This window comes from Emydura macquarii, unplaced genomic scaffold, assembly GCF_026122565.2.
Source record: "Emydura macquarii macquarii isolate MOO-44397 ecotype Brisbane River unplaced genomic scaffold, CSIRO-AGI_Emac_v2 contig_2636, whole genome shotgun sequence".
Taxonomy (NCBI): Eukaryota; Metazoa; Chordata; order Testudines; family Chelidae; genus Emydura; species Emydura macquarii.
The window spans coordinates 39,548,265-39,573,848 of record NW_027132773.1 but is presented as its reverse complement, the minus strand read 5'-3'; the positions used below and the strand labels follow the sequence as shown (position 1 = coordinate 39,573,848).

Sequence of the window (25,584 nt, the reverse complement as noted above, 5' to 3'; positions counted from 1 at the left end):
TTGATTTTTCCACAAATGCCAGATGTTACAGAAATCTAGTATTCTAGTTTTTACAATAATATTTTCATCTGTATAGTTTTCTTATTTTTTACATGCTATCCAACAGGACACAAAACATTACTTTTTTTAGTGAGATGCATTTCATACTTACACCCTGCTTGGGGATTCTCTCATATTCCTTTTGCAGGAGTCTTTTGTCTTCTTGTAAACTACAGAAAAATCGTCAGAGAGATCAGCACATGGGTAATATTCAAAATAGTAAAAAGAGGCCTTAACAAGCCATGCTATCCAACATTAAAAAGGTCAGTGAAATAACATCTGTGACAATTTGGACACCATTTTAAAACTGAGTTTAGGTCAATCTTACCATAAAATTGATCAAGACATTACAAGTGTACAAAAAACAAAATTCATTATATAGCTACAAGTTTCATTGCAAAAGAATAATTCTGTGTTGATATTTGAATAAGAGTACAGATACCTAAAAGTAGCTCAGAGATGTTTTTCATATCTCAAGGCACTTTCTAAAGTTACTTTTTAATAAAACTGAAATGAAAAACATGTGGTTTTAAAAAGATAGATATTGAAGGAGATAAACTGTAGAACAGCATTTACTAACAACTGCATGCAAAAACCTGTATATTCTGCAGAAAGAATATCATCAATCATCATCATCATTTTTTTACCAAGATTATAAACAGATTCCAACCAGATCTGTTTTGAGTCACCATTTGACCCAGTTGGGGTGTTACTGTATTATAGCACTGTCTTCTTTGACATCCTTGTCCTCTCCCTCCATGCACACTTTCATAGAGAACAATTTTAGGCAGTCGTTATGGGGTCATTCTTGCAACATGGCCAAACCATTGTAGTTGGCACTTTTGATGACTGTAGTCACACAATGTACTTTGTCTTTTAGAGATACTATAATTTCTTTGTCTATCTAGCCTTGTCATGTCTAGGATACAGTGCAATCATCTCCTTTCAAATGTTTGCAGCTTTTGCTCCAGACGGAACTTTAGACAGTACTCATATTTCACAGCCATAAAGTAATGTGAGTATAATGAGAGTTGTATTTAATCTGGTTTTAGCTGTCATGGACACTGATTTAATTATCCAGTCAATTTTATTCAGCCATGCGAATGTTCTACTATTGATGTCGTCTTCATAGTGGCTGTCTCATGTTATGACTTAGGGCTGCAGTTTGTAACAGTGGAAAAAATGTCATTGATACCATGATTTTTCTTTGTGTCCGTGACCTTTTTTTGTGTTTGGGATTTTTCTTTGTGTTCAGGATTTTAGCAAAGTGCTTTGAATTTGTCTACCTGAAAAATGTGGTTTTAATAGTTGCATGAATTACCTGAAATTGTTACACAATTCACGTAACTATTATAAACATGTTATATAATTTATGTTTGACCAGCTTGGATGTCTTCCTCAGCATCATTACAAACATGATGCTATGTTGCAAACACAGAAGATTTAGTCTATCGCTCTAATGATAAGGAGTAAAATATCAAGCATAAGTGCAAAGGGGTGATCTGCACAATATCTTAAAAATATCTTTCATGAAAGAGGTTTATTTTGTTCAACATGCAACATAACAGGAGATTACAGTCATAAGGCAAGCTGTGATCAAACATTTGGAGACAGCATCCCACAGACGTAAAGCAGAGGTTTGGAATTATGAAAAGGGCAGCAAACAAACAGTGCAACAAAAATGGTGTCTCAGATGTTTGAGATGAAAACAGATGAACAACTCCATAGATGGAAAGAGCTTTTAAAGCTTACTGAGGCTTTCTGTGCAGCGAATCTGACCCTGAAAACCCTTGACAATGTAATCCTAAAGGAGTATTTAGAATATAGCTTGAGAAATGTTAGAATCACACCAAGTCTGAGCCATCTCCAGCATTCTACTTGCCATTAGTATTTAATAATGATGTAAATTAAATTAAAGAAAAGCTGAAGACTTGTGATGGAATCAGCTTTGTCACTAGCAAGATCTCGTCTGCAGAAGATAGATATGTTCTCAACACACTGGCTATTTTAAACAAATCAGAATGTGAACGTGAATTGAAATTTAACATGATTCTGTTGGACTGTGTGGTTTTAGACTCTGTGAACTTTTAAGACAGTTAGCCAAGCAATATGAATAAACATGAGGTTTCCTTTGACTGGATCACTGTTCTCGTATCAATTAAACATATATGAAAAAAGCCTGGGAGTGGAGCATTAAGTGCTTGTTTCTGAATGCTGTGCATGTTACGTGTTATTTGTTAAACTTAAGTCGGCACGTGGCATAAAAAGCTTGAAAAAGTAAATGACCTGGTTGTCATTGTGAAATGAGCATTTACAAACTGCCCTACATGTAAAGCTCGCTTTCATATGCACTTGGAGGATAAAGAAAGAAGTCTGTCTATTACCCCTGTTCCAGTCATAATGCACTGGAACATCTGGTTTAATGCTAATTTGTTTCACTTAGCTTACACAAAGGATTCCGTTTCATTTTTCAAAGGTCTAGAAAACATAACCTATGAGGGAAGATTGAAAAAAATCTGGGTTTGTTTAGTCTGGAGAAGAGAACACTGAGCAGGGACATAAGTCTTCAAGTATGTATCAAGTTGTTATAAAGAAGAACGTGGCATTTTTATTTGCTGGCTTTGTAAAAGAAAAGTAACTTTTACTGTAGCTATTTTTCTCACCAATTAGTGCAGGTTACATCCTCTGCAATTGCTCCCTCAGAGTGGTAAACAAATACAGCAATGGTCTGTCATCCAATGGCAGCTTGGCAATTGGCACTGCCAAGGGTGGGGGGAAGTGTAGGTGATTTTGGAAGCAATCACTTCATGAGGCTATTTAGGAGCCACAAGTTCTGAGAAATAGATACCCATGATTCTCTAACATCTGTAGCATTTTTTGTCCCAAGGGTTTGGGGACAGCATGCACAGGTGCTGTAGTTCTTGAACTTATTCCCCTCCATGGCTTTTGCAGAGGAGGGAGTTTATGGGTCAGAGAGATCAAAATCAGGAATACTTCTCAGTCTAAACATGTAGAATTATGTGTTCTAGTTTTTGTCTGCTGCATTTCCCCCATTTGCTTAATTTGCTTTATTTACAGTATTATTCGAGAAGCTAGAATTTTTCTTGGTACTGCCCCAGGTGTGGAATCAGTTATGTATTGTAAAAGTTTCTTATGTGACATTCATACGCAGCAACTGATTGCTATTCAGAGATAGAAGAAATGGAAAAATATTGTTATGACTATAACAATTTATTGCACTAGTGAGTCAGAACATCATGATGAATTAGCAGGAATGTGTAAATATATACACATCTATATGTAAGATTATTTAATAAAAGACAGGAAGATAAATTGGGGCCAAAAGTACAAGATTTCAGATGGCACCTTTTGTTGCTTGCTTTGTAATAGAAAAACATTACAACTCTTACTGTAATTATTTTCTCACCAGTTAGTACAGGATACAGTTTTTAAAAAAATAAAATAGTAATATGTATTTAAAATCCTTAGTCTTCAGCCTTGCTCATGCTGAGTAACACTTAATCACAAGAGCAGTTCCATAGTCTTCAATGGAACTACTCATATTAGTAAGCATGATTCATTATGAGGGAAGATTGAAGAACTAGGGCCTAATTTAGTATTATTTTTACAAGTCACTATGGACCAGACTATGCTTGGCCCATGCACAGTGCGAGTGTGTGTAGTGAAAACAATGCAAAAAGCCTTCCTCACTACTCCTTATGTGGCAAGGGACTGCTCCTTATAGATTCCCCTAGAAATTCACAGCACCCCAGAGAGGGGCAGAGAGAATGTAAGGCTTGCCCCTTGTAGACAGATGTAGCAGCCAGTGTTGTGTGTGTCCCTTTCCCCCCTTCCCCCTGTGTTTTATGGTGGAGCTCTGTACTGCTCTTCCTACTATGCACTGCACCTAAATGCCACAGCTGAGCCTTGTAATTTTCCCTTGAGAGTACTCTGCTATTTGAACATAAATGAATGAATATTTTCATTTACCTAGCTAGTGAGTTATTGAAGTGTGTAGCTAGACAACTAAGAAGGGGAATTTACAACGCTGAGGCACTTTAGCTGGATACCTGGTAGCACTGCTTGGGCTTGCATAATCACAATAGCAGCACTGAAATTCCCATTCTGAAAATGTACCCATATCTATATAGCTGCCACCAAAACTAATTAAGTGGGTACTGCAGTTCCTGTCAGCAGTATAGGCCAGGGAGTGTTCTCTTTAAGATCAGCCCAGGAGGATCACAAGGACAATCTTAACACTGTAGGGGAGAAAGAAGTTGGCACCATTTCCCTTTCTTATCACAGTCTTCTCTCATGAGGTCAGATTCCTGTGATACCATTCCAAATTCACAACAGAAGTTCTGTCATCTGAAGAAAGTTAAAGGATTTTAATACCTCATGTTCTGTGGCAACAGAGGGTTGCAAATACAAAGTTATAATTCCCTTGAGCAGGCCTACTGCTTTCACAAAAAGCAAATAAAAGAAGAAATACTCCTTTAAAATACTCAATTTTTAAAAGTTAAACTAAAGCCCAAATACGAAGTAGAGTCAAATTAAAATACTTCATTTACAATATTAATTTGACATACACATTATGTATATACTCATGATGTTGTTTATTTCAAGTTGCATAAATCAAAGATTTGTCTCTGGCTTCATTATTGTCAAACTGTATTGCTTTGTTTTTCTAAAAGTCATTGTTTGGTCTCACCCATTAGCCTTTGTAATTTAGGTCTTATTTTTTAGCCTTAGTCTCTGCATACTGTAATCTGTTTGAGTCAGGTCCTAATTTTCATAACTGTTTATAAAAAATTTAGCATACTGTTGGTGCTATACAAAGTCATTGGGCATCAGACACATTCTCATCAACTGTTGTGAATGGGACTCATCCACCCTGATTGAATTACCTCGTTATCACTTGTCCTCCTCACTGTGATGTAACACACCCATCCTTGCATGAAGTTTTCACTTCAAGCATCTGACAAAGCGGGTTTCTGCCCATGAAAGCTTATGCCCAAATAAATTTGTTAGACTTTAAGGTGCCACAGAACTCTAGTGGTTTTGATGAATCTGTTCTTCATTTTTACATGCTTATAACCCTTATCATTTTGGCTACCAGAACATCTGAGACACAAAAAAAGAACAGAATCCTTAAGCCTAAGAATTAGTGTTTTGAGAATGTAGAGACTTGTTTTTCATGCTGCTTTATTCATTTTGATGAAAATGAATACAAATGCATGCAAAACTAATGTAGCTAGATATAGTTTGTTTAAAAGCACACACACACTTAACTGAAAGAAGTTCCAGACTTTTTCCCTGAGAGATGTCTACAGCTGCAAACTGCCATAAAAATACAAAAATAAAGTCAAAAGCGATTAGGAAATATAAATGGTAGTTGTCAACAGAGGTCTGTTTTAGTTCATTAATGAACACTGTAACCAGAACAGAACATTTTAAAGCATTATGAGTTCAATCCTGTAAGGTGCTGAGCACCTTCAACTGCAATTGACTTTAGGTGAGTGTTCAGTATCTCACTGGATCAGGCCCTATGTCCATAACTTGAATATAGTAGAGATGACAAGACCCCAGCATGAGATTTCTGGAAGATTTTCAAAATATGCTTGTTGCCCATTCCCAGGTTCTGCCAAACAGCAATTACCTTCCCCTTAACTGGTAGTAAGGTTTTGTACCCCATGTCCTACATCTGACAGTTAATTTCATCAGTAACATGAGATTAAGGAAAGGATTCCTTTGCCATTATTTTAGCCTCCTTTATATCTAACAGCTTTCTGACAAATTGGGCATGGAACTTGGCTGAAAAGATGCTGACACTAAGTAAGGTGCTACAGGGAAGATAGATATAGACTTACAATAAAACATTGAAAATTCTTTAAAATAATTATAAAATAGAAAATAAAAACCCAACATCTTTAAATACTGACAAGGTTATCTGATAATTGCTCTGACATATGGTATTAAAATCAGAGGTCTTTTTTAATTAGAAGATTTCAGGACATCCAATTTTTTTTAATATAATTGGCCTGCAGCAGATGCCTCATACTGCAGTGGTAGGACTTGTCCACACTTAGATTAGGCTGTGGACTAGCTTTTCCCCTTAACATGGAAATGAATGCTGATGTGGTTCCTGTTCTCTTTTCTATGTAGAAAATAGTTAACTTTCTGTTCAGTTTGATAGTAAAATGGAGACCCTCTTATTTCTGTCTGTGGAGAATGAGGGAGCTATCTGTATTATTTTTATGACCATCATGTGCACCTCAGTTTAGATGCTTGATATTAACCTGCCTAACTGCAAGGAGTTAAATCAAAGGAGGTTGTTGAGGGGAAACAAATAGGAAATGAAATATTGGCAAAGATAAGGTACCATCAGGGAGAATACTTGTGGAAACATTGGAGAAGCTATTAACTGGGAAATACACAACTGCCTGGCTCCAACTAGACTTGCAAGGTTTATTCTTCCCATGCCTGAACTTGAGATCAAAGGAGATATTAAACCTTAAATCCCCAATCTACAAAGGAAGAGGGGTTGAGCAGGTAGCAATGGCTGGACATGAGTTTGAGGGTATGTCTACATTGTAATTAAAAACCCATGGCTGGCCCATGCCAGCTGACTTGGGTTTCCAGAGCTTGGGCTAAGGGGCTGTTGAATTGCAGTGGAGACATTTGTGCTCAGGGTGGAGCCTGAACTCTAGACCCCTGCAAGGTGGGAGGGTCCTAAAACTCAGGCTGCAGCCTGAGCCTGAATGTCTACACCACTATTCAACAGCCCATTAGTCCCCGAGAGCAAATGTGAAGTACTTTGTGTTGGACGGGAGCGCAAAAAGGTCTATCACCCTAGGTAAGGAAGATTTCCCATAGGATTTGCTAAGCACTCATTCATAGTCTTGACAGAAATGTCTGCTCAGTATATATACTGTGGTGTTCTGAAGACCCAGTAGGTAAGTTGCTGAGATGTCAATGTGGGAGGTTATTCACCAGTTTCAAAGCTTTATTGACTCTGTGCACAAGGATGGGGATCTTACTCCTCTTTCATCGTTTATACACTGGTAGCTAGTGCTTAATTTGTAATGAAAGAGGTGCCAATGCTCAAGCAATTTTTTTATATTCATAACTGATGCAGCAAGCCCAGAGGTGCTGGGGCTATGGAACTGCCAAACCTAGAGGTGCCAGGGCTCAGGCCTGGCAAGCCCTGGCACAAATTAAGCACTGATGGTAGCTCTGTCATCTGTCATGATCCTGACCATTTGTATGAAGGGTAGGAAGTGGCTACATACATACTAGAGAGCTCTGAGTTTGAGGAGATTGATATGAGGGGTGGACTCTGTGAGGAACCATCTGCCTTGAGCTATAAGGTCCTGGAAGTGAGTTCCTCATGCCAGCAGTGAAGTGTCTGTGGTGATGGTTCTCATAAAGGGCAGGAAGAGATTTTATGTAAATGAGGTCCCACACAGATCTTGCAGGGATGCTTTCACCAACTGAGTGAGTTGAGAACCTTTTGCGGAATAGTACCTTCTTGGTCAAGCTGTTTTTGTCAAGTATGTAGGCCTCCCTGAGCCAGGCTTGGAGACATCTACAATGCAGCCCTGTGAGAGGTGTAGTGTATGTGCAGGCTGCCATGTGGCCTAGCAGCTGCAGGCAGGTCCAAGCCGTAGTTTGAGGGCTCCTCTGACTAGCTGAAGTCTGTCATTGTGCTGAATTTGTCCAATGGCTGTGGAATCCAGGGTGGGCCCTATAAACTCGATGTGTTGGACCAGTGTCAAAATTGAGCTTCAACCCAGACAGTGTAAGAGGGCCAGGTTCTTGCTGGTCGAGAACTGTATCTCTGTAAAGGTCCAGCCCCTGGAGAGCCAATTGCCAAGATAGGGGAAAACCATTCAGCCAAAATATTATTGCAGCCCAACTATTACACAAAGTACTTTGGTAAAGAATCTTGGGGCAATTGAGGAGCCAAAGGAAAGCATTCAGTATTGGTAGTGATCATTGCTCACTGTGTTGAAAGTGTCTGTGAACAGACTGCATTGCATATGGAAATAGCATGGAGGGCCACAAACTTGCCCCCCTGGATTTAGAGATGGTATTATTACATGCAATTCTGCACAGCTGGCAGCATCTTTAATCTCCAGCATCTTCATGCTTGCAGTATAGTGATTGATTTGCTGATAACTGTGCATTTGTAGCATATCCTGTTGAAGACATGCAGCATCTAATCAACTGCTTTTCTAGATCAGCAAAGTGATTTGGACTACCAGCCTCAAGAAAACCAAAGTGCTTTACCAGTCTGCTTCAGGAAAAATGTATTCTGCCCCTGAAATCACAATTGATGACATACTGCTTAATGTGGTAGAAAAGTTTTGCTCTCTTTACAGCCCTTTATCTAGTAATGCCATGATCAAAGATGAAATCATGTAGCACATTTCTAAAGCCAGTTCTACCTATGGTCAACTTTGACATCACCTATGGAATGTGAGAGGCATTTGACTTCACACCAAGATTGGTGTCTATCATGCAATTGTGTTATGCACTCTTCTCTATGGCTGTGCAACACAGACACTCTACAACAGGCACCTGGAGCAACTAGAGCATTTTCACATGTGCTGTCTGTGTCTCATCTGTAACATCAAGTGGTTAGACAGGATACCAACACTGAAGTCCTGGACCAGTGCTGCATGACTAGTGTTAAATCCCTAATCACACAGGTGCAACTTCACCAGGCTGATCACCTTATACATATGGGTGATACATGACTCCCCAAAGCCATATATTATGGACAGTTGAAAACAGAAGCACGTATGCTGGGTGGCCAATGAAAACAATATAAGGACACTCTCAAAGCTCACATAAAAGCTGGCTATGCAGATCTAAACACATGGGAAGGTGCTGCTGCTGATAGATCAGGATGATGACAGACCTGTTGGTCTGCAGGAAAAGCCACCAAGAATAGCAGAACAGAAAAAGCCAAAGAGAAACATGAGTGAAAAAAGGAGGCTATGGTAAAAACATGCAGCCACATCGTGAACCTTTTGAGTCCTGATTAATGTGTTAGAGCTCTGAGGTCTAAGATTGGTCTCCACCTTCCCTTCTTCTGGGGAACAAGGAAGTATCTGGAGTAGAAACCCCTCTAGACAAAAAGAAGGGGGACTGATTCAATCTCTCCCACGAGCAGGAGGGACTGAACTTCCTATTAAAACAGGCCCTTATGAGAAGGGCCCCCAAAAGCAGATTGGGAGGGGTGGGAGATAGCAGAGATGGAGCTGAAGCAAATGGTGTAGCCTGCCACTACGACTTCTAGCATCCATCTGTCCAACATGATCAGCTCCTGCTCCCATGATGGTCTGAAATAGGAAAGGTGGGAGGAGAAAAGGATGATGCACAAAGTGTCCAGGTGATTCATGGCTCTCAATCAAACCATCAAAAGTGTCATGGCTGGGGCTTGGGCAGTCAAACCAAGGGTCAGAGTTTGGAGTTGAGCTAAGGATCAGATCCAGAAGTCAAGCTAAGGGTAAAAGCCAAAAACTGAGTCAGAGACTGGAGCAGTGATCAGGAACTAGGCAGGAATCAGGAACAGGTCAGGAAAACAGGAACCAGGAGCAAGGGAGGGAAGCAGGATCCAGGGACAAGTCAAGAAAGTGGGGCTCATGATTCAGAAGAGAAAGAAGGGTCCAATGCAGCAGCCAGCCAACAATTTACCCAGTCGTGCAAACAACTTCCTGTGCCTCTCTTTCATCAGGGTTTCTATTTAAGCTCAATCAGAGATCTCAGTGTTCCTCCATTCGGGCCCCTAGGGAAGCCTCCCTGATATGGCTTCAGGTTTAATGGTCTCTACACCCAGTCAGTTGGTATCAAGCTGCAGGATGAGAACAAGGAAGCATTAATCAACTGGGAAACCTCTGGCTCCATGTTCGAGACCTGCAGGCTCATGACAAAAAAAGGCTGCGTCATGGAAACTGTTGGCTGGGTGGTGGTAAGAGGGATTTTTCCTCTGGTATCGAGGATTCTTCTTAGGTGATTCTTTTTGATATGTATACTATTGAGCTAGACAAGATTTCCAGGCTGTCTTTGATTTGCTACATTTCATTTTGGTCACAGAAGCATCAATGTCCAAGGAGCAGAGGGTTGCTCTCGAATCTTTCAGTGAGTGGAGGGATTCATTAGTGACGTTAATGAAGAGCTTGGGGGCCTCAAAAGGGAGATGATTTTCAGCTATGTTCTGGACCTCTGTGGGAACACTGGGACGCTTAGAGAATTGCAACTGAGAAGCACAATGTATTACTACAGTGGCTGCCACAGATCAAGAGGCTGTATCATCTGTGTTCAACAAGGCCTGCAAGGAGGCCTGAAGGCCAGATGGTCACCAAGAAATAATGGTTTGGAACTGTTCTTTCTGGTGCTGTGGCAAATAATCAATAAAAGGAGTGAAGTTGCAGTAGTTCACATAGTCATATTTAGTCATTAATGTATGTTAAATAGCTACCTGAAGCCGAAATGCAGCAGAGGAGTAACTTTTGCAGCCTAAGAGGTCCATGGGTTCATCGCTGGCTAGTTTCTGGAAGCTCCTCTTCCAAGTAGATTTCAAGGGAGGGAGGTCTAAAAGGAAAATTGGTGGAACACTAAATAGAGACCTCTGAATCTGAAAAAGCATCCTCATCCATTTCTGGAGGTGATAAAGAGGGGGAGCTGCAGTGGTACCAGAGGTCATTTCAATACTGAAGGTGGCACCAGAACCAGAGGTTGGATCAGTACCGGAGGATATGCATGTGCCTGAGGCATGAAGGTATTGGCTGGGCTAATGGTGCTGTCAGGCAATTCCTCTTGGTACCTGCCAGTAGAGGACAGTCAGGTACTTGAAGAATTAGGAAGTCCTTTGAGAGCAGGAATGTGCTCTGTACCAGCGAGGTGAGCTGTTGAATAGTCTGGTGTGATGTAGCTGCCAGTCCTGGGGATTGTGTAGCTGGGTCATTTGCCCGCTTTCTAAGCTCCTGGCCTGCTAGCATGGGCAGTACTGGAGGAGCTGGTACCAGGGAGTTGGTGTTGGTGTTGGCCTCTTCAAGGAGTCCTTATGTGTAGAGGGCTCCAAACTGGATACCAACGCTGGTACCAAGCAGGGCTTCTTGACATGGGAAGCAGGAGAAGCCTTGTTTGGAAGTAGGTGAAACTTGGTACTGGAGGGGTTAGGAGCCTCTGCAGTATCAAGACCTAGACATGAGATCTCTTTACTGCCCGACCTTTGGGGCAACTTCCCTTCCATCTATGACTCCCTATGGGGGACTTGTGCCTTCTCTTCTTGGAGTGCTTCAGGGGTACCAAAGCTGTCACTTGGGACTTGGCCATTGCAGCTGGAGATGTGGAGATTGACAGGGCATTTGGATTTCTCAAGGCTGATTGGAGGGGGGACAGGGGGAGCGGAGCTGGGCTGTGAAATGGTAGCAGGCCTTGATAAATGCTCCATGAGGAGTAGCTTGAGACTGTCTTCCCTCAGCTTTCTAGATCAGATCTTGAAGTCAGAGCAGACCTTGCACTTTGATGGAGTGTGTGATTCCTGAGGCAGCAAGAATGTCCATTTACTGCAAGGAAAGACCTTTTACAGGTCTGGTCTGGCTTGAACCTCGGGGTTTGGGCCAGAGAGGAGGGCTCCAAACAAAGGGATCCAAGGCAGACAGGAAACCACAGCTACTGGGGGAAAGAGAACAGAGGGGGTGACCCCACCCAAATGCACAAAGTGCAAAGAAAACAAATGAAAAATTAAAAATAAATAAAAATGAGTAAGGAAAGAAAAAGAGTTAACAAGGGACTCCACAAGGCTCTGTCTTAGGCCATCAGTAGTTGAAAAGGAACTAGAATGGCAGTGGGTCCACCCTTCTGTACTTACCCTCAGACTGGAGCATGAGGATGTGTAGGGTGCAGGTGTTGACTGCTGCCAAATATCTCCAATCAAAGGTGCATGGGCATGCATCTACACTTGAAATGGAGTGCCCACAGGGTCAACTACTCAAAGAACAAATATGGATTCTTTTCCATTCACACATATATATGCAGACATTTTTTTGGAAAGAGATGGTATTCAGTTGTAATTGTATTTAAAAAGTTTCAAGTACACTACATGACAATTATACTTCATCTCACTATGGAATAGAAGTGGAAGGATAATTTGAACACAGACATTATACCTAGATGTCAGCATTTTTTTTTTTTTTTGCAGGCAAACCCAGATATTTAAAATATCAAGTTATTTACAAGACTCAGCCTTTCATGAGAATGTCAAGCATTTACTTTTTCCACAATAAATGATTATATTTAATATCTTCTTTTGCAGAGATGGGAGTTTTCAGACAGTGTAAACATATCTTACATTTTTTATTTTAATAGAGAAGGTTGAATTTCTATTGACTTTTGGGTTAAAAAAAAGTTAGTTCTAAAGGCAAACATATTATGTATCATTTTAGCACAAGTCCAATTGCTGAGTCTCACAGACATTTTGCTTCATTTGTACTAAAAACAGTCCAAAAAATAGAAATTTCCCAATCAAGCTTTTCTGTCTAAACCTTAATAATTGTGGCAGTTGGGGCCACAGCATGTTGTGATAATATGCTCTACTTGTAGTCTTTACCAAAGTCTGTAGAACACAGTGAAACCGATAATTTTAATCTCATATTTATACAGTATCTCAAAGGACTCCAAAGCACCCTATAAATTTAAAATGATACACAAATTACATTCAGGAGTCACTTCATCCACCACTGACACATAGCCACATCTGGGGAAAATCATGGGAAATGTTTAATAGGACAGAGCAACACTATACCTGTTTAGAGGGAAAATAATGTATTCAAAGATGCAGGGAGAAATAGGGTTATATTGCATATTATCTCTTTAGTGTTGCGTTATTAAAAATGTGCACAGAAGTGAACCCTATCATCTGACCATCACTTACCTGTTCAACTTGTACTGAAGTTCATACTCTCTTTCTTTAATAGCGGTATATTCATTCTGATATTTAAGAAGTTGCTGTCTCATTCTGGAGACTTCACTAGTAAATCCTTCTGGGAACTGATCAGCTTTTTCCAGTGCCTGTTGCTGCTGTTCTATTTCTACAGAGAAACGTTTGGCATCCTGCAACAGTTGGATCTCTGACTCCTGTAAACTATGTTAAATAAAAGCAGTTAGGATCATGCATTAAAAAGGCACCAGAAAGAAACTTTTTAATTACATTGTTGTATCTTACATGCTGACCTATAACATTTAATATAAAATGGGACCCCAAGGAACATCAGGATCTCTCTCTTTTTCTCTGTGTCTAGATTCAGTTACTCAGGGCTGGGTGCATCTTCATAGTTCATGTGATAGACCTTCTAGTAGAATGGAATACTATAGAATGTGACTAGTGCTATAAAATGGGGGAAATGGGGAAAATATAACTGGCTGCCTTGTTCTGTGGTGGAGTAGTAGTGGAATAGGAGTGGGAGTGGCACTCAGGTTTATTTAAATTGTATTTGTTTGGGAGCATTTAAACAACTAGTGGGTTGTTTCACCATGTTCCATGTTTCATTACTTGAGGTCTCAACTTCAATGGCTACGATCCTATGTGCAACCCACAGTTAAGTGAAAAAAGTGGAGTGGCATCTCATGTTACTGGAGATTTTGCAAGACAGGGAAGGAATTTTACTCCTAGGAGAGGGATTATTTCATTTATCCATTTCCTGTTGCTGGAGAGGTGACAGGCATGAGGCAGAAGATCACTAACAGAAAGATACAGGCCAGATATTGGGTGAAATCCTGGCCATTATAGTCAACTGAAAAATTCTCATGTATCCAAGGTAAAATCCTGCCCCCATTATTTATTGTCTGTCCCTCCGGCCTTATCTTCTTCCAGGAGACCAGTGCAATGATCTGCAGGTTTATGCTGTTCATTGTGCTTCACCCTCCATGACCTCATCACTGATGAATTGCCTGACTTTGTATTACCAAAGCCTGGTGGTATATATTGACACAGGGCTTTGTAATAAATCCATCAGTTTAGCAGACTTTGTTTGTTGCAGAGATGTGCGTAGGAATAAAAATGTGACCCCTTTTGGAGGGGCATATTCTATGCTGCCACCACAAGTTAGTGACCAGAGGGCTCACTCTCCCCTCCAGCACTCCCACCAGGGACCCTGTGTTTCCCCCTTCTCCACACCCCACCACCGCAGGATACAGGTTGGTATGGAGGGCCTTGCACAAGCCCTCTGCACTACCGTGGATTTCACCATTTAAGAACTAAAATTTAACACCTCAGTACACTGCAGATTTAGTTCCTGTTACAGAGCACATTCTTAGTTCCTGTTGAAGTATGTGGTTTTTGTATTTACTTGTTAAAATAGGAAGTGGTTATCTACTTTGCAATGCAATGAAAAAATTGAACTTTTTCTCCTATGCCACAGCTATGTGTATTCAATATGGCTAGTTTAATGTTTTGCTTTTTTAATAGTGTCTGTGTACTTTGAATTCCTCTATTTTGGTTGTTTTAATATTTGTGTCATGTATCCAGTTGTATGGTAAGTTTAAATTTGGCATATGAAAATTGTCTGAGCTAAAATTTGGTGTATAAATTCTCCAGCTGGGAGATTCCAAATTCCTTTTACTTTTGTGTTTGGGGGGGAGGGTAAATTATCTTCTTTTTAATTTGCAAAGGGCAAATAGTAGTGCTTTGATTATTTCTGATCTTTTGTGAACTTTAAAACCCATTTTGGCTTTTGAATTTGAAATTTTTGAGGCTGTTATTCAATGTGGCTGAACTACTATTAGTATAATATGAAAATAATTTGGTAAAATTATTAATATTCATAAAGTATGCACAATAATTAATATAACAAAAGATTTCAGTTCTTCACATTGCATAACATGAAGATCTCATAATTCATTCATCATTGTGATTATTCCACAATAGGCATTGCATGTTAATACTGGTCTTACTCTTAATCATCAACTATTGCAACAAAGCAGGGGTGTGCACAAGGGATGGGCAAGCAGGGGCATGGTCCCCCGCCCCTCCAGTAAGCAGGGGTACAGAACTCCTCCAGCCCCGAGGCTGGGGCAGGAGCTGACAGAGCTCTTAGCTGCAGCGCTGGGCAGGCAGATCCCCTGCTCCAGGAGCCGGCATTCTCTGGAGTTCACCCATCCCTTTCTTTGCCTCCACCAATCAGCAGCTGAGGCAATATGGAGTTACAATCCTCCTATCCAACAATAATGGGGGGGTGGGGCAGCGGGTGAGCAGAGCCTCTGGGATGAGGCAGGAAGGAAGGGGTCAGTCAAGGGGGAGCACAAGGGTCCCCAGTCAGGGGAGCATAGAAAACTGATACAAAGACACTATTTAGCTTCTCAGCAATGTCCTTATCTTCTTTAGTTGTGCCCGTTAAACCCTATTAATTCAGTGAACCCACAGTTTTCTCACAGGTTTCCTACTCCTGATAAACAAAATAATTTCTTATTCTGTTTTTTTAATCTTTGGCTATTTGCTCTACAAAATTTGGTCTTAGCCTTTTAATTTATACCTTACACTTTACCTGCTGTAGTTTATGCTCTTCTATTGCTATCACTATATTCAGATTTCCATTTTCTGAAAAATACTTGTTTAGCTCAAATTACCTCCTAAATCTTGCCATTTAACCATAATGGCTTTTTCTTTGCCTTCCTGCTTCCTTTTTTAAGTGCAATCACTGTAAGCAGGTCTTGATAATGTAAGGGACCTTGTGCAGTGCCTCTGCATTGGGAGATTTTTGCTTTAAGCATGTAATGCTTTGACTAATGAAACAATTCCAAAAAAGGAATTATGGCCTTGGCTAATTTCTAGAATCAAGTATTCACAATGAAACAAGAGATGATATACTGAAAATCTGCAAGTATTGTACCTTATCACAGTCTCATGCAAAGTGGTGTACTTCGCTTTCAGCTCAGCAACTCGAGTGCCCGGGAGTTTTCCAGAAGAAAACAGCTAGAAAAGGGCAATAGATAATTATGAAAGCCATGACACATTAACATTTTTATTTATACTTAGACTTTTATAATTAGTGTTAGCAGATTTATCTTCAGTTCTTAGTAACATATCAAATAAAAATATACACACAAAAGATGCTAGTTTATTTAACAATTTGTAGTATAAATAAAAGTATAAAGAACACATCACAATTACAGAGTTCCCCTTCTGCTCTCTGTGAGTGCAGAGTACTAGACATAGCTCTAGTACTCTTAAAGGGTGAAACATAGAGTACTAGGTCTGATGCCCTTAGCTGTCTAGGGGTGGAAGTTCACAATTCTCCCTCTCTTAGAACATGATCTGGGAACACCACCCTGTACATGCCCACTGATTATTACTGTGCAGGCCTGACTGTACCTGTGTTTCAGGAGCCTGTTGCTAGTGCTATACAATGACAAACAGCCTTCTTAAAACAAGCAGGTTTATTTAGCAAATGGAACAAAGCATTAGAGAAAGTGATTTTAGAACAAGCAGACTACATACATGTAGACTCATGGAACCTTACACTTTCATTAAAAGTTAAGTTAGATGGACTTCCCTCTTGAGTTACAGGAACAGAACATACTCGTTTACATTCTTCTAGTAAGCCCAGGAGCTCTTAGCCTTCCAGAAAGTGTTTCTCTTAGGCCTTGTCTACACTAGGAAGTTTTGTGGACAAAAGTCAGCTTTTGTCGACAAAAGCTTTTGTACACACTACAATGACCATTTTGTTGACAAAACAGGGCTGTTTTGTCAACAAAATAAAACCCACTGGACAAGAGGCATAGAGCCTTTTTCGCCAAATTTCTGTCAGTGTAGACACTGCTGTATGTTTATGTCATGTTAAATGGCCTCAGGAAATGTCCCACAATGCCAATCCTGACCACTCTGGATATCCGTTTGCACTACGGTGCTCTGTAGCCACTCACTCCTCCCTCTTTACGGTTGCGGGAAGTTTTGACATTTTTGTTCCACTTCCTGCTTAGTCAGTATGGAGAGTTGGCATCTCATCTTCCCAGGTGACCATGGCGGCGCCACGCAGCAAACACTCTCCCACTTGGAGCACACCAGAGCTGCTGGACCTGATCAGCATTTGGGGAGAGTCGGTCATGCAGTCCCTGCTCTGCTCTAGCCAAAGGAACTTTGATATCTATGGCCAGATTTCTTGTGCCATGGTGGAGAAGGGCTATAAGCGAGACACGCTGCAGTGCCGAGCTAAAATCAACGAGCTGCTGCAGAGCTACCATAAGGTCAGAGAGGCAAACAGTTGCTCTGGTGCGGAGCCAATGAGCTGCCGATTCTACAAAGAGCTGAAAGCAATCCTCAGTGGGGAGCCCACATCTATCCCCAAGACACCCATAGATACGTCCACGGCCCCAGGGCCACCGGATACCAGACTAAACCCTGATGAAGAGGTAATCGATGAGAAAGTGGAGCTGGAGCATGACCTGGAGCCGAGAAGCAGCTCAGTTGCTGAGGTTGCGCGTCAGGAGCTGTTCTCCACTCCAGAAGGGTACAGCCAATCCCAGCCCTTCATCTCAGGTGCTCAGGATGCAGGATGCAGGAGAGGGGAGCTCTGGTAAGTGTTTGGAAACTGATGCTGCTTGTGTACAGGAGGCATGAGGGTCCTCAGCTTGTCTAAAACATACAGGTATTAGAAGGGATAGAAATGTACAGGAGTAGCTGTGTTTGCATGTGCTTTCCCATTCCCTCGAGCATATAGGCAGTACTGCTGAGAAGCACGTTAATGCATGCTGAGATTTTTCAGGTATCCTCTGGTGTGACCTCAAGGAAACTTTCTTGGAGGTACTCCCCGACTCTTTGCCTGAGATTCTTCAGCAGAGCAGCTGTGTTTCTTCCCCCATTGTATGACACTTTCCCACACCAATTGGAAATCATGTGAGCGGGAACCAAAGCAGCGCATACTTGTGCAGCATAGGGACCTGGTTTGAAGCTGCTTGCGTGGAGGAGATGCAACCTAGCATCCTTGCTGACTCTAAGGAGCGAGATATCAGTTTCTATGGCCCATGCCTGTGGAGAATGGTGGCACAATTTGAAATTTGTTTTCCCAGTGCACCTGCATGTATGCCCCAAGCAAGCGCCCACCCAGAACCCAGAACCTTGACCTGTTTGGATGATCTTGCCCCCCCCCCCCAAACTCACTATTCCCAGGATGATCAAGGAGCTGTGCTCTGCGCAGGGGGACAGCGAGAATAAGGTGTGTTTCACAGTGATTCATGTGTACTGTTAGAGCAGTGACAATAATGGTTCTGTTCATTATTTCTTGTTCTTACACAGATGTGACCTTCACAACCAAGACCCCTACACTGACGGACCACCTCTGGCAGATAAGGAAGTGACCTAGGAGAAGCAAGGAGGAGATGTTCCAGGAACTCCTCCTCTGAGGTGTCCAAAAGAGAGAAAAGGGTATGGAGACAATCGATGTCAGAATCTCAGAAGATGGACAGACAGGAATGGAAGGAAAACCAGCAGAGAATTTTCACTGACCATGAGCACATGATCAAGGCCACGGAGGAGCAGACAGAGCTTCTAAAGACAATAGTGTCATTGCAGACACAGTTCATGCAAGCTCACTGCTCCCACCCCCTCCCTGCAGCCACAAGAGAACTTCTTTCCCTTTATCCCACCAACTCCCCCAACACATTTCTACCAGAGTCATGGACTGTCCCACTACCCTCTTCATTCCACCCCTTCAGACAGCTGCGAGAACAAGAGCTGGACATACACACTATCATAGCTGACACTGTCATAGCTGACACTGTCCTCCCCAACTCTCTCTTCTCCAGGATTTATTTGTGTTGTGCACAGTTTGATGTTTAATAATAAAAGTAAGTTCTCAGAACAATAAGCACTGTTTATTTCTGTGTTCACATGAGATTTGCACCTCTACTGACACACATCTATAGCTGTACAGCAGTACAATGTCACAGTGATGTTTAAAAAAAAATAAGGCTACTTACCAGTAACTGATGTTCTTCGAGATGTGTTGCTCATGTCCATTCCACTATAGGTGAGTGCACACCTCCGTGCATGGTTCCCGGAACTTTTTTCCCCTTAACAGATCCCGTAGGGCCGGCTCCGGCACCCCCTGGAGCCCCGCGCACATGCCGCAGTGTATATGCCCCCTCAGTCCTTTCTTTCTGCCAACTCCGGCAGCGGGGACAGGGAGTGGGTTGTGGAATGGACATGAGCAACACATCTCGAAGAACATCAATTACTGGTAAGTAACCTTGTTTTCTTCTTCGAGTGCTTGCTCATATCCATTCCACTCTAGGTGACTAACAAGCAATACCTTGGAGGTGGGTCGGAGTTACTAGTGAGCTGCCCTCAACACCGCTCTGCCGAATCCCGCGTCCTCTCTCGCCTGCTGGACAATGGCATAGTGGGACGTGAAACTATGCACCGATGACCAGGTGGCAGCTTTGCAGATGTCCTGCAGGGGCACTCTATCCTGGAAGGCTATAGATGAGGCTTGAGCTCTGGTTGAGTGCGCTGTGATGATTCTCGGAAGCGGCACCCTCGCCTACTCGTAGCAGAACTTGATGCATGATGTAATCCACAAGGAGATGCACTGGGTGGAGGCAGGTGAGCCTTTCGTCCGGTCAGCCACTGTGACGAAGAGCTGTGTCAATTTCCAGGCCATGACTGACGCCTGGAAAACTGAGGTATGTACAGGCCCAGGAAGCGAAGCGTGGCCCTGGAGTCCTTCAGACCATGCAACTTCGCATCAGTCTGGTTAGAGAATAGGGCCGACCCATCAAAGAGGAGGTCATGAATAGACTGCTGCACCTCCTGGGACAGGCCCGAGGGTTGCAGCCACAAGCACCTTCTCATACAGTGGAGGCTATGGCCCTGCCCATCAACTCAGCAGCGTCACAGAACGTCTGGAGTGCTGCCCTACCTACCGGGTTCCTTCCTCCACGATGGTACTAAAGTCTGCAGCCTGGTTCTGGGGCAGGGCCTCAGTGAACTGCCTGAGGGAGTCCCACAGGTTGAAATTGTATCTACCCAGGAGGGCCTGATGGTTGGCAATCCTGAACTGCAAGCTTGCCGTGGAATAAATCTTTCCCAAACAAGTCCAGGTTCTTACTGTATTTGTGTTTTGGGAGTGGACCCTGGCTGACCTTGCCTGTCTTGCTGGTTAGCCGCATCTACCACCAGGGTTCCCTGGGTGGGGTGAGTGAACAAATACTCAAACCCTTTGGCCGGGACATAATATTTTTTCTCGGCCACCTTGATGTAGGGGCGACCGAGGAAGGGGTTTGCCACAAGGCCTTTACAATATTAAGGACCCTTTCATGGACTAGGAGGGCCACTCTCACTGGGGAAGCCGCCACCAGCACATTAAAAAGGCTATCTTAAGCCTCTTCTAACTCCTTCACCTCCAGCCCCAAGTTGGAGGCCACCCTCTTGAGCAGCTCCTGGTGCGCCCTGAAATCCTCCAGTGGTGCTGAGTGATCCCAGGAGACTCTCATCCGGTGAGGAGGAAGAGGACTGCCGAGGCGCATCCTGTGGGTGCGCCCCCTTGTGGCGAAGGGTTGCACCCATTGAGGGTCCCTCCATGGGGTCCAATTCCTCGTCCGAGGAATGGTGTCTATAGGCCTTCTCCTGTGCTGGAGGCAGGGACTGCACCCCTGATAACATAAGGGATTGGGGCTCCAACCCCATCTGAATACCCCAAGGTACCCGGAGCTGGCCCTACAGGATCTGCTGCTAAGGGGAAAAAAGTTCTGGGAATCATGCATGGAGGTGTGCACTCACCTATAGTGGAATGGACATGAGCAAGCACTTGAAGAAGAATTATAAGTTCTCATTATCAAAATGGGCCCTCAGTGCCTCCCTTATCCATATGGCCCCCCATTGTGCCCCCCCAATGCCTCTGGCAACTGGTTGCTCATATGCAGATGCAAGGCGATCCACCTCAGCAGTCCACCCAGTGGCAAACTTCTTGCCCTTAGCTTTAAACAAATTATGGAGCACACAGCAGGCAGCTATAACCACAGGAATATTGTCTTCATTTAAATCCAGCCTGCCATAAAGGCATCTCCAGTGCGCCTTTAACCTGCCAAATGAAGATTCAGCAGTCATTCGGCACTTACTCAGCCTGTTATTGAAGTGCTCCTTGCTGCTATCCAGGTTGCCTGTGTAAGGCTTCATGAGCCATGGAATTAGTGGGTAGGCTGGATCTCCCAGGATCACTATGGGCAGCTCTACATCCCCTATTGTAATCTTTTCATCTTGGAAAAGGGTCCCTGCTTGTAGCCCTGTGTTCCTGAAGATAGAGCATCATGCACATTTCCCGACCAACCCACGTTGATATCAGTGAAACGCCCCCAGTGATCCACAAGCACCTGCAGTACCATAGAGAAGTAACCCTTTCTATTGATGTACTCCATCACGAGATGTTCCGGAGCCAAAATTAGGATATGCATGCCATCTATTGCCCCGCCACAATTAGGGAATCCCATTGCTGCAAATCCGTCCACTATTTCACACACATTGCCCAGAGTCACAGTTCTTTGCAACAGAATGCACACTTTCGATAATGCAGCCCCAACAGTGGACTAGCCAAGTCCAAGCTGATTAGCGACTGACCAGTAGCAGTCTGCAGTTGCTAGCTTCCACATGGTGATCACCATGTGCTTTTCCACCAAGAGGGCAGCTCTCATTCTGGTATCCTTGCACCAGAGGGCAGGGGCCAGCTCCATACAGAGTTCCATGAAGGTGGCTTTGCGCATTCAATAGTGCTGTAGCCACTGAGTGTCATCCCAGACCTGCATAACAATGCAATCCCACTACTCAGTGCTTGTCTCATGTGCCCAGAAGCAGCGGTTCACCATGTGCAGATGCTCCATGAATGACAACAATAATGTGGCACTGTTTGTCTGCATGTCAGTCAGCAGGTCAGGCTCCTCGGATTCCTATTCTGAGTTGGAGCTCATGATGTACTGCGTGACCAGCCGTGATGTGTTAAGAACGCTGAAAGCAACAGTGGAGAGTAGTACAGGATCCATCTTTTCAGATTCAGCTGGTGGGCGCACAGGAAATGGTGGGAAGCCGTTGAAAAAAGGGTGTGAGTCGCTACAAGCAACGCAGAAACACATTGCACCGTAGGACATTGAGCCAGCATTCAAGGTGCTTTGCACTCCTCTCCTTCATCCCAGAATTCCTAGCGGCAGAAGCTGCTGAGTTGCACAGTGGGATAGCTGCCCACAATGCACTGCTCTCACTGCCGATACTACAGTGCCAAGTGTGGACACTTTTTTGCAATAAAATGAGTGCTGTGTGGATGGGCGCATGCACTATAATTATAGTGCTTTTTTATCACCAGTATAACTACTGTTGACAAAACTTTCTAGTGTAGCCATGGCTTTAGACACTTTTCCCCTCTCAGGGAACCTCTCTTTTTTCAAAGCCCTACCCTCGCTGTGTGAGCCACAGCACAGTTATTATATATCTTAATGGTTTTTGTTAGAGGGCCTAGGTGTGGCATCTTCCTTTTGCCTGAGGGTATGGCTACACTACAGTGACTATACTGGCATGGCTACATCACTGTAGCAATGGTGGCATAAACCCATAGTGTAGACGCAACCTAAACTGATGGAAAGGTTTCTCCATTGGTGTTGGAACACCGTCTCCCCAAGCATTCTCCCATCAACCTAGCTTTGTATACACTGGGTGCTAGGTCAGTGTAGCTACGTCACTCAGGGGTGTGGATTTTTTACACTCCTTACTGACATAGTCATGTCAACCTAAATTTAAACCTGAGACTGGTTTTTAAAGATCAAGATAGGGTGTGAATTTAAAGTGCAATAGTAATTCTGGAATAGCTATTGCAGAATAACTAGCCCACAATAGTAATTCTAGTTAATTTCCCAGCGTAGACAAATAATATGTTTTCATTGCAAACAGGCTAGCCTCACATGGGTGGGGTGCCCCCACTGCAAAGCCCTATCTGTGCCATAACCAGGTAACTGGATCCAAAATGGGGCTGTACTAGCCCGTGAGCTAGAATGGATTTCTGGTGGGATACCCTGGGATTCTTAGGGGTGAATTAAATTGGGCCACTCTACTAATTCATTCACAGAGTGAAAACTAACTCACTTTCACCTAGCGTGAAGCTGCTGTCTGTGGCAATGACATGAGAACAATACTTTATGTAAATAACTTCCACGTGGAGTTACTCATTATTAATGCAGGCTGTCTGCAGGTGAAAGCAAACAGCATTTGGCAGCAAGAACTTTTAATGAGACTGTTATTAACGAATTCAGTCTGCAAACCACAGTGATTCATAGTCATAGCACACTCAACTAACTTCTTTGCCTCTCCATTTCCTATTTCTTTCCTGCCCACTAAACATAAAAATGTCATGTTAGGTACATTTCTCCAAATTATGGTTCACCCCACAGTTTTAGCAGAAGATAGGTGTCTGCTTCTGACAAACTGTCAGCACAGGAGGATTTCTTGGATGGTGTCACATTGGGACTGCTGTGAAGGGAATCCATGCTCTGTCCCTGCATCCCCCAGCTATTTTAAGCCTACAGAGCCTAAATGGAGGAGTCCAGCCACTGCCGCAATGTCAGGGTCCCTAGACACACGCTTGGAGTGCAGACCTGCAGCCTAATACTCCCTCCTAAGAGTTGGAGCCTCTGTACAGCTGCCTAGCCCCTCTGCACAGAATAGTGAGTCTTAAAACACCCTGGGACTTAAACATACCCTCTCCTGGAACTTTACCTCAAAGGTGTGAAATTTCTTGTTACAGTTTAACTCTCTCAGGGGCACACAGGAATTAACACTCACTCACACACTTTGCAGAGTCTAGCATATTTATGTTCTTTACTTAATACAAAGCACAGGACAGTACAGGGCATACAAAACAACAAACATTGCACACATTTCCATTTCTAGCTCACCCTTCCCTTTGGGAGTCCTTAGGGACCACAGATGTCTAGGCAGGCTGCCCAGTTCCTGAGACTGTTCCATGACGGGTGGTCTTTTCCTTTTACCTAGCTTCTGTTGCTCTCTCCTGCACCATGTGTCCTCTTCCTGTCTGGCTCTCTCTGTTCCTGTGTATTCCCTTATTTAAACTCCTCCGGGTCACCTGGCTGTCTGTGTTCTGCTCCTTGTAAATTTTCATTGCTTCTATCTCCCCCTCTCCCTTCAAAGGGGTAGGCTAAACTGGATTTCCAAGGCCTGAGCTCACCCACTGTCCCCAGTTGTTTGCACCTGAATAATATCATTGAATCCTAAGCACCACCAGCCCTTTGTATTTGTCTGGTGTGTACCTGCCACAGGACCTGGTAGATCTTCAGACATATAGGCACTTATAATACAGCTGCTTTTCATAAATCAACTTCACAATATTAACCAAAATTCATAAATTGTATAAACATAGCCCCAATTTGTCACAGATGGCATCTCTGCTGTGGAAGTACAGTAGAAATGGAGCCGGCAAACATGGGGTTAAAATGCACAGCAGACGAAGAGAGGAGTTAGACAAGAAAGTGCAGCCCAGATCGAATTGTGGGATAGGACTGGAGGACTAACAGCATCGGGGATTAACTAGTCTGCATTCTCATTGCAAAGTAGGCAGGTTGCCTGTCTGGGCTAAGGAAATTCCAATCTCAAGCCCATATCCTCAGCAATTCTGACTAGCCCAGAGGTAAAGCATCCTGATTAAAGGTTCTTCTGTGCGGATGGAAAGAGGATGTTATGGTGCCAGAGCACCCCCATGCAACAGGGCATGATGTTGCGGACAGTCCATCTCCAGCACTTCATGCAGGCCATCTGCCTCTGCTCACAATTCAGCCCTTCAACTGAAAAACATCTAAGTCAGATCCCTTTCAGGGCAACAAAAGCTCAAACCAACATCCCAAATTCTTTCAACAATCGGTCCTTCCTTTGGGGTCTGTCTTCAATCTCCTTTCTCAGCTACTCCAGAATCTTCTTCCACAGACTAGCATAGCTCTGTGACACCTATATAAATCTAGAGTAATTCTACTGAAGCCAACAGACATTATGGCCTGTCTCCAATCTGTTGCACCCTGTGTAGTTATTTACACCTTTGCATACTGGGTAAAATGCTACCATTTTGACTTGATAGAGCTTTACAGACACAGTGCACAAGTGTTAATGCACAGTTAACACAAGGTGTAAAACAATAGAAAAAAATCTCAGATGTGTAAGTCAAAGTGAGTTTTGCTTGAGTAAAGACTAGAGAATTGGGTCTTTAGTCAAGACATCTATCTAAACAATATGAATTGCAACACTTTGCTGCAAAGGTTGCAATAGTTACTGGCAGGCCATTTTTTAATGAAGTGAAAACTTGTCACAGACTATCTAGGTTACATAAAGTTTACATAAAATGTTGCTATGTGCCCTTCTCTGAAAGTATGCTTTGCAGTGCTGCAACTGCTCTCTCATTTTGTATAAACAGTTTCCATTCCACTACATTCTCAGGCTCAATGTATTCTGAAATCAGTAAAGTGAGTAATATTAACAATATCTCCTTTAAATTGGTA

The 25,584-nt window shown here is 42.9% G+C and overlaps 1 protein-coding gene across 1 annotated transcript in view; it reads right to left on the bottom strand.

Annotated features, from left to right (window-relative positions):
• Positions 1–25,584, bottom strand: part of CCDC146 (coiled-coil domain containing 146) — a 120,068-nt gene that overhangs the window by 33,804 nt on the left and 60,680 nt on the right. Inside the window, exons 3-5 of the mRNA XM_067564521.1 lie at positions 15,939–16,021; positions 12,986–13,195; positions 152–209 (exon numbers count right to left, since the gene is read on the bottom strand). Coding sequence (XP_067420622.1) covers positions 152–209; positions 12,986–13,195; positions 15,939–16,021 — 351 coding nt within the window. The remainder of the gene's footprint in view (positions 1–151; positions 210–12,985; positions 13,196–15,938; positions 16,022–25,584) is intronic.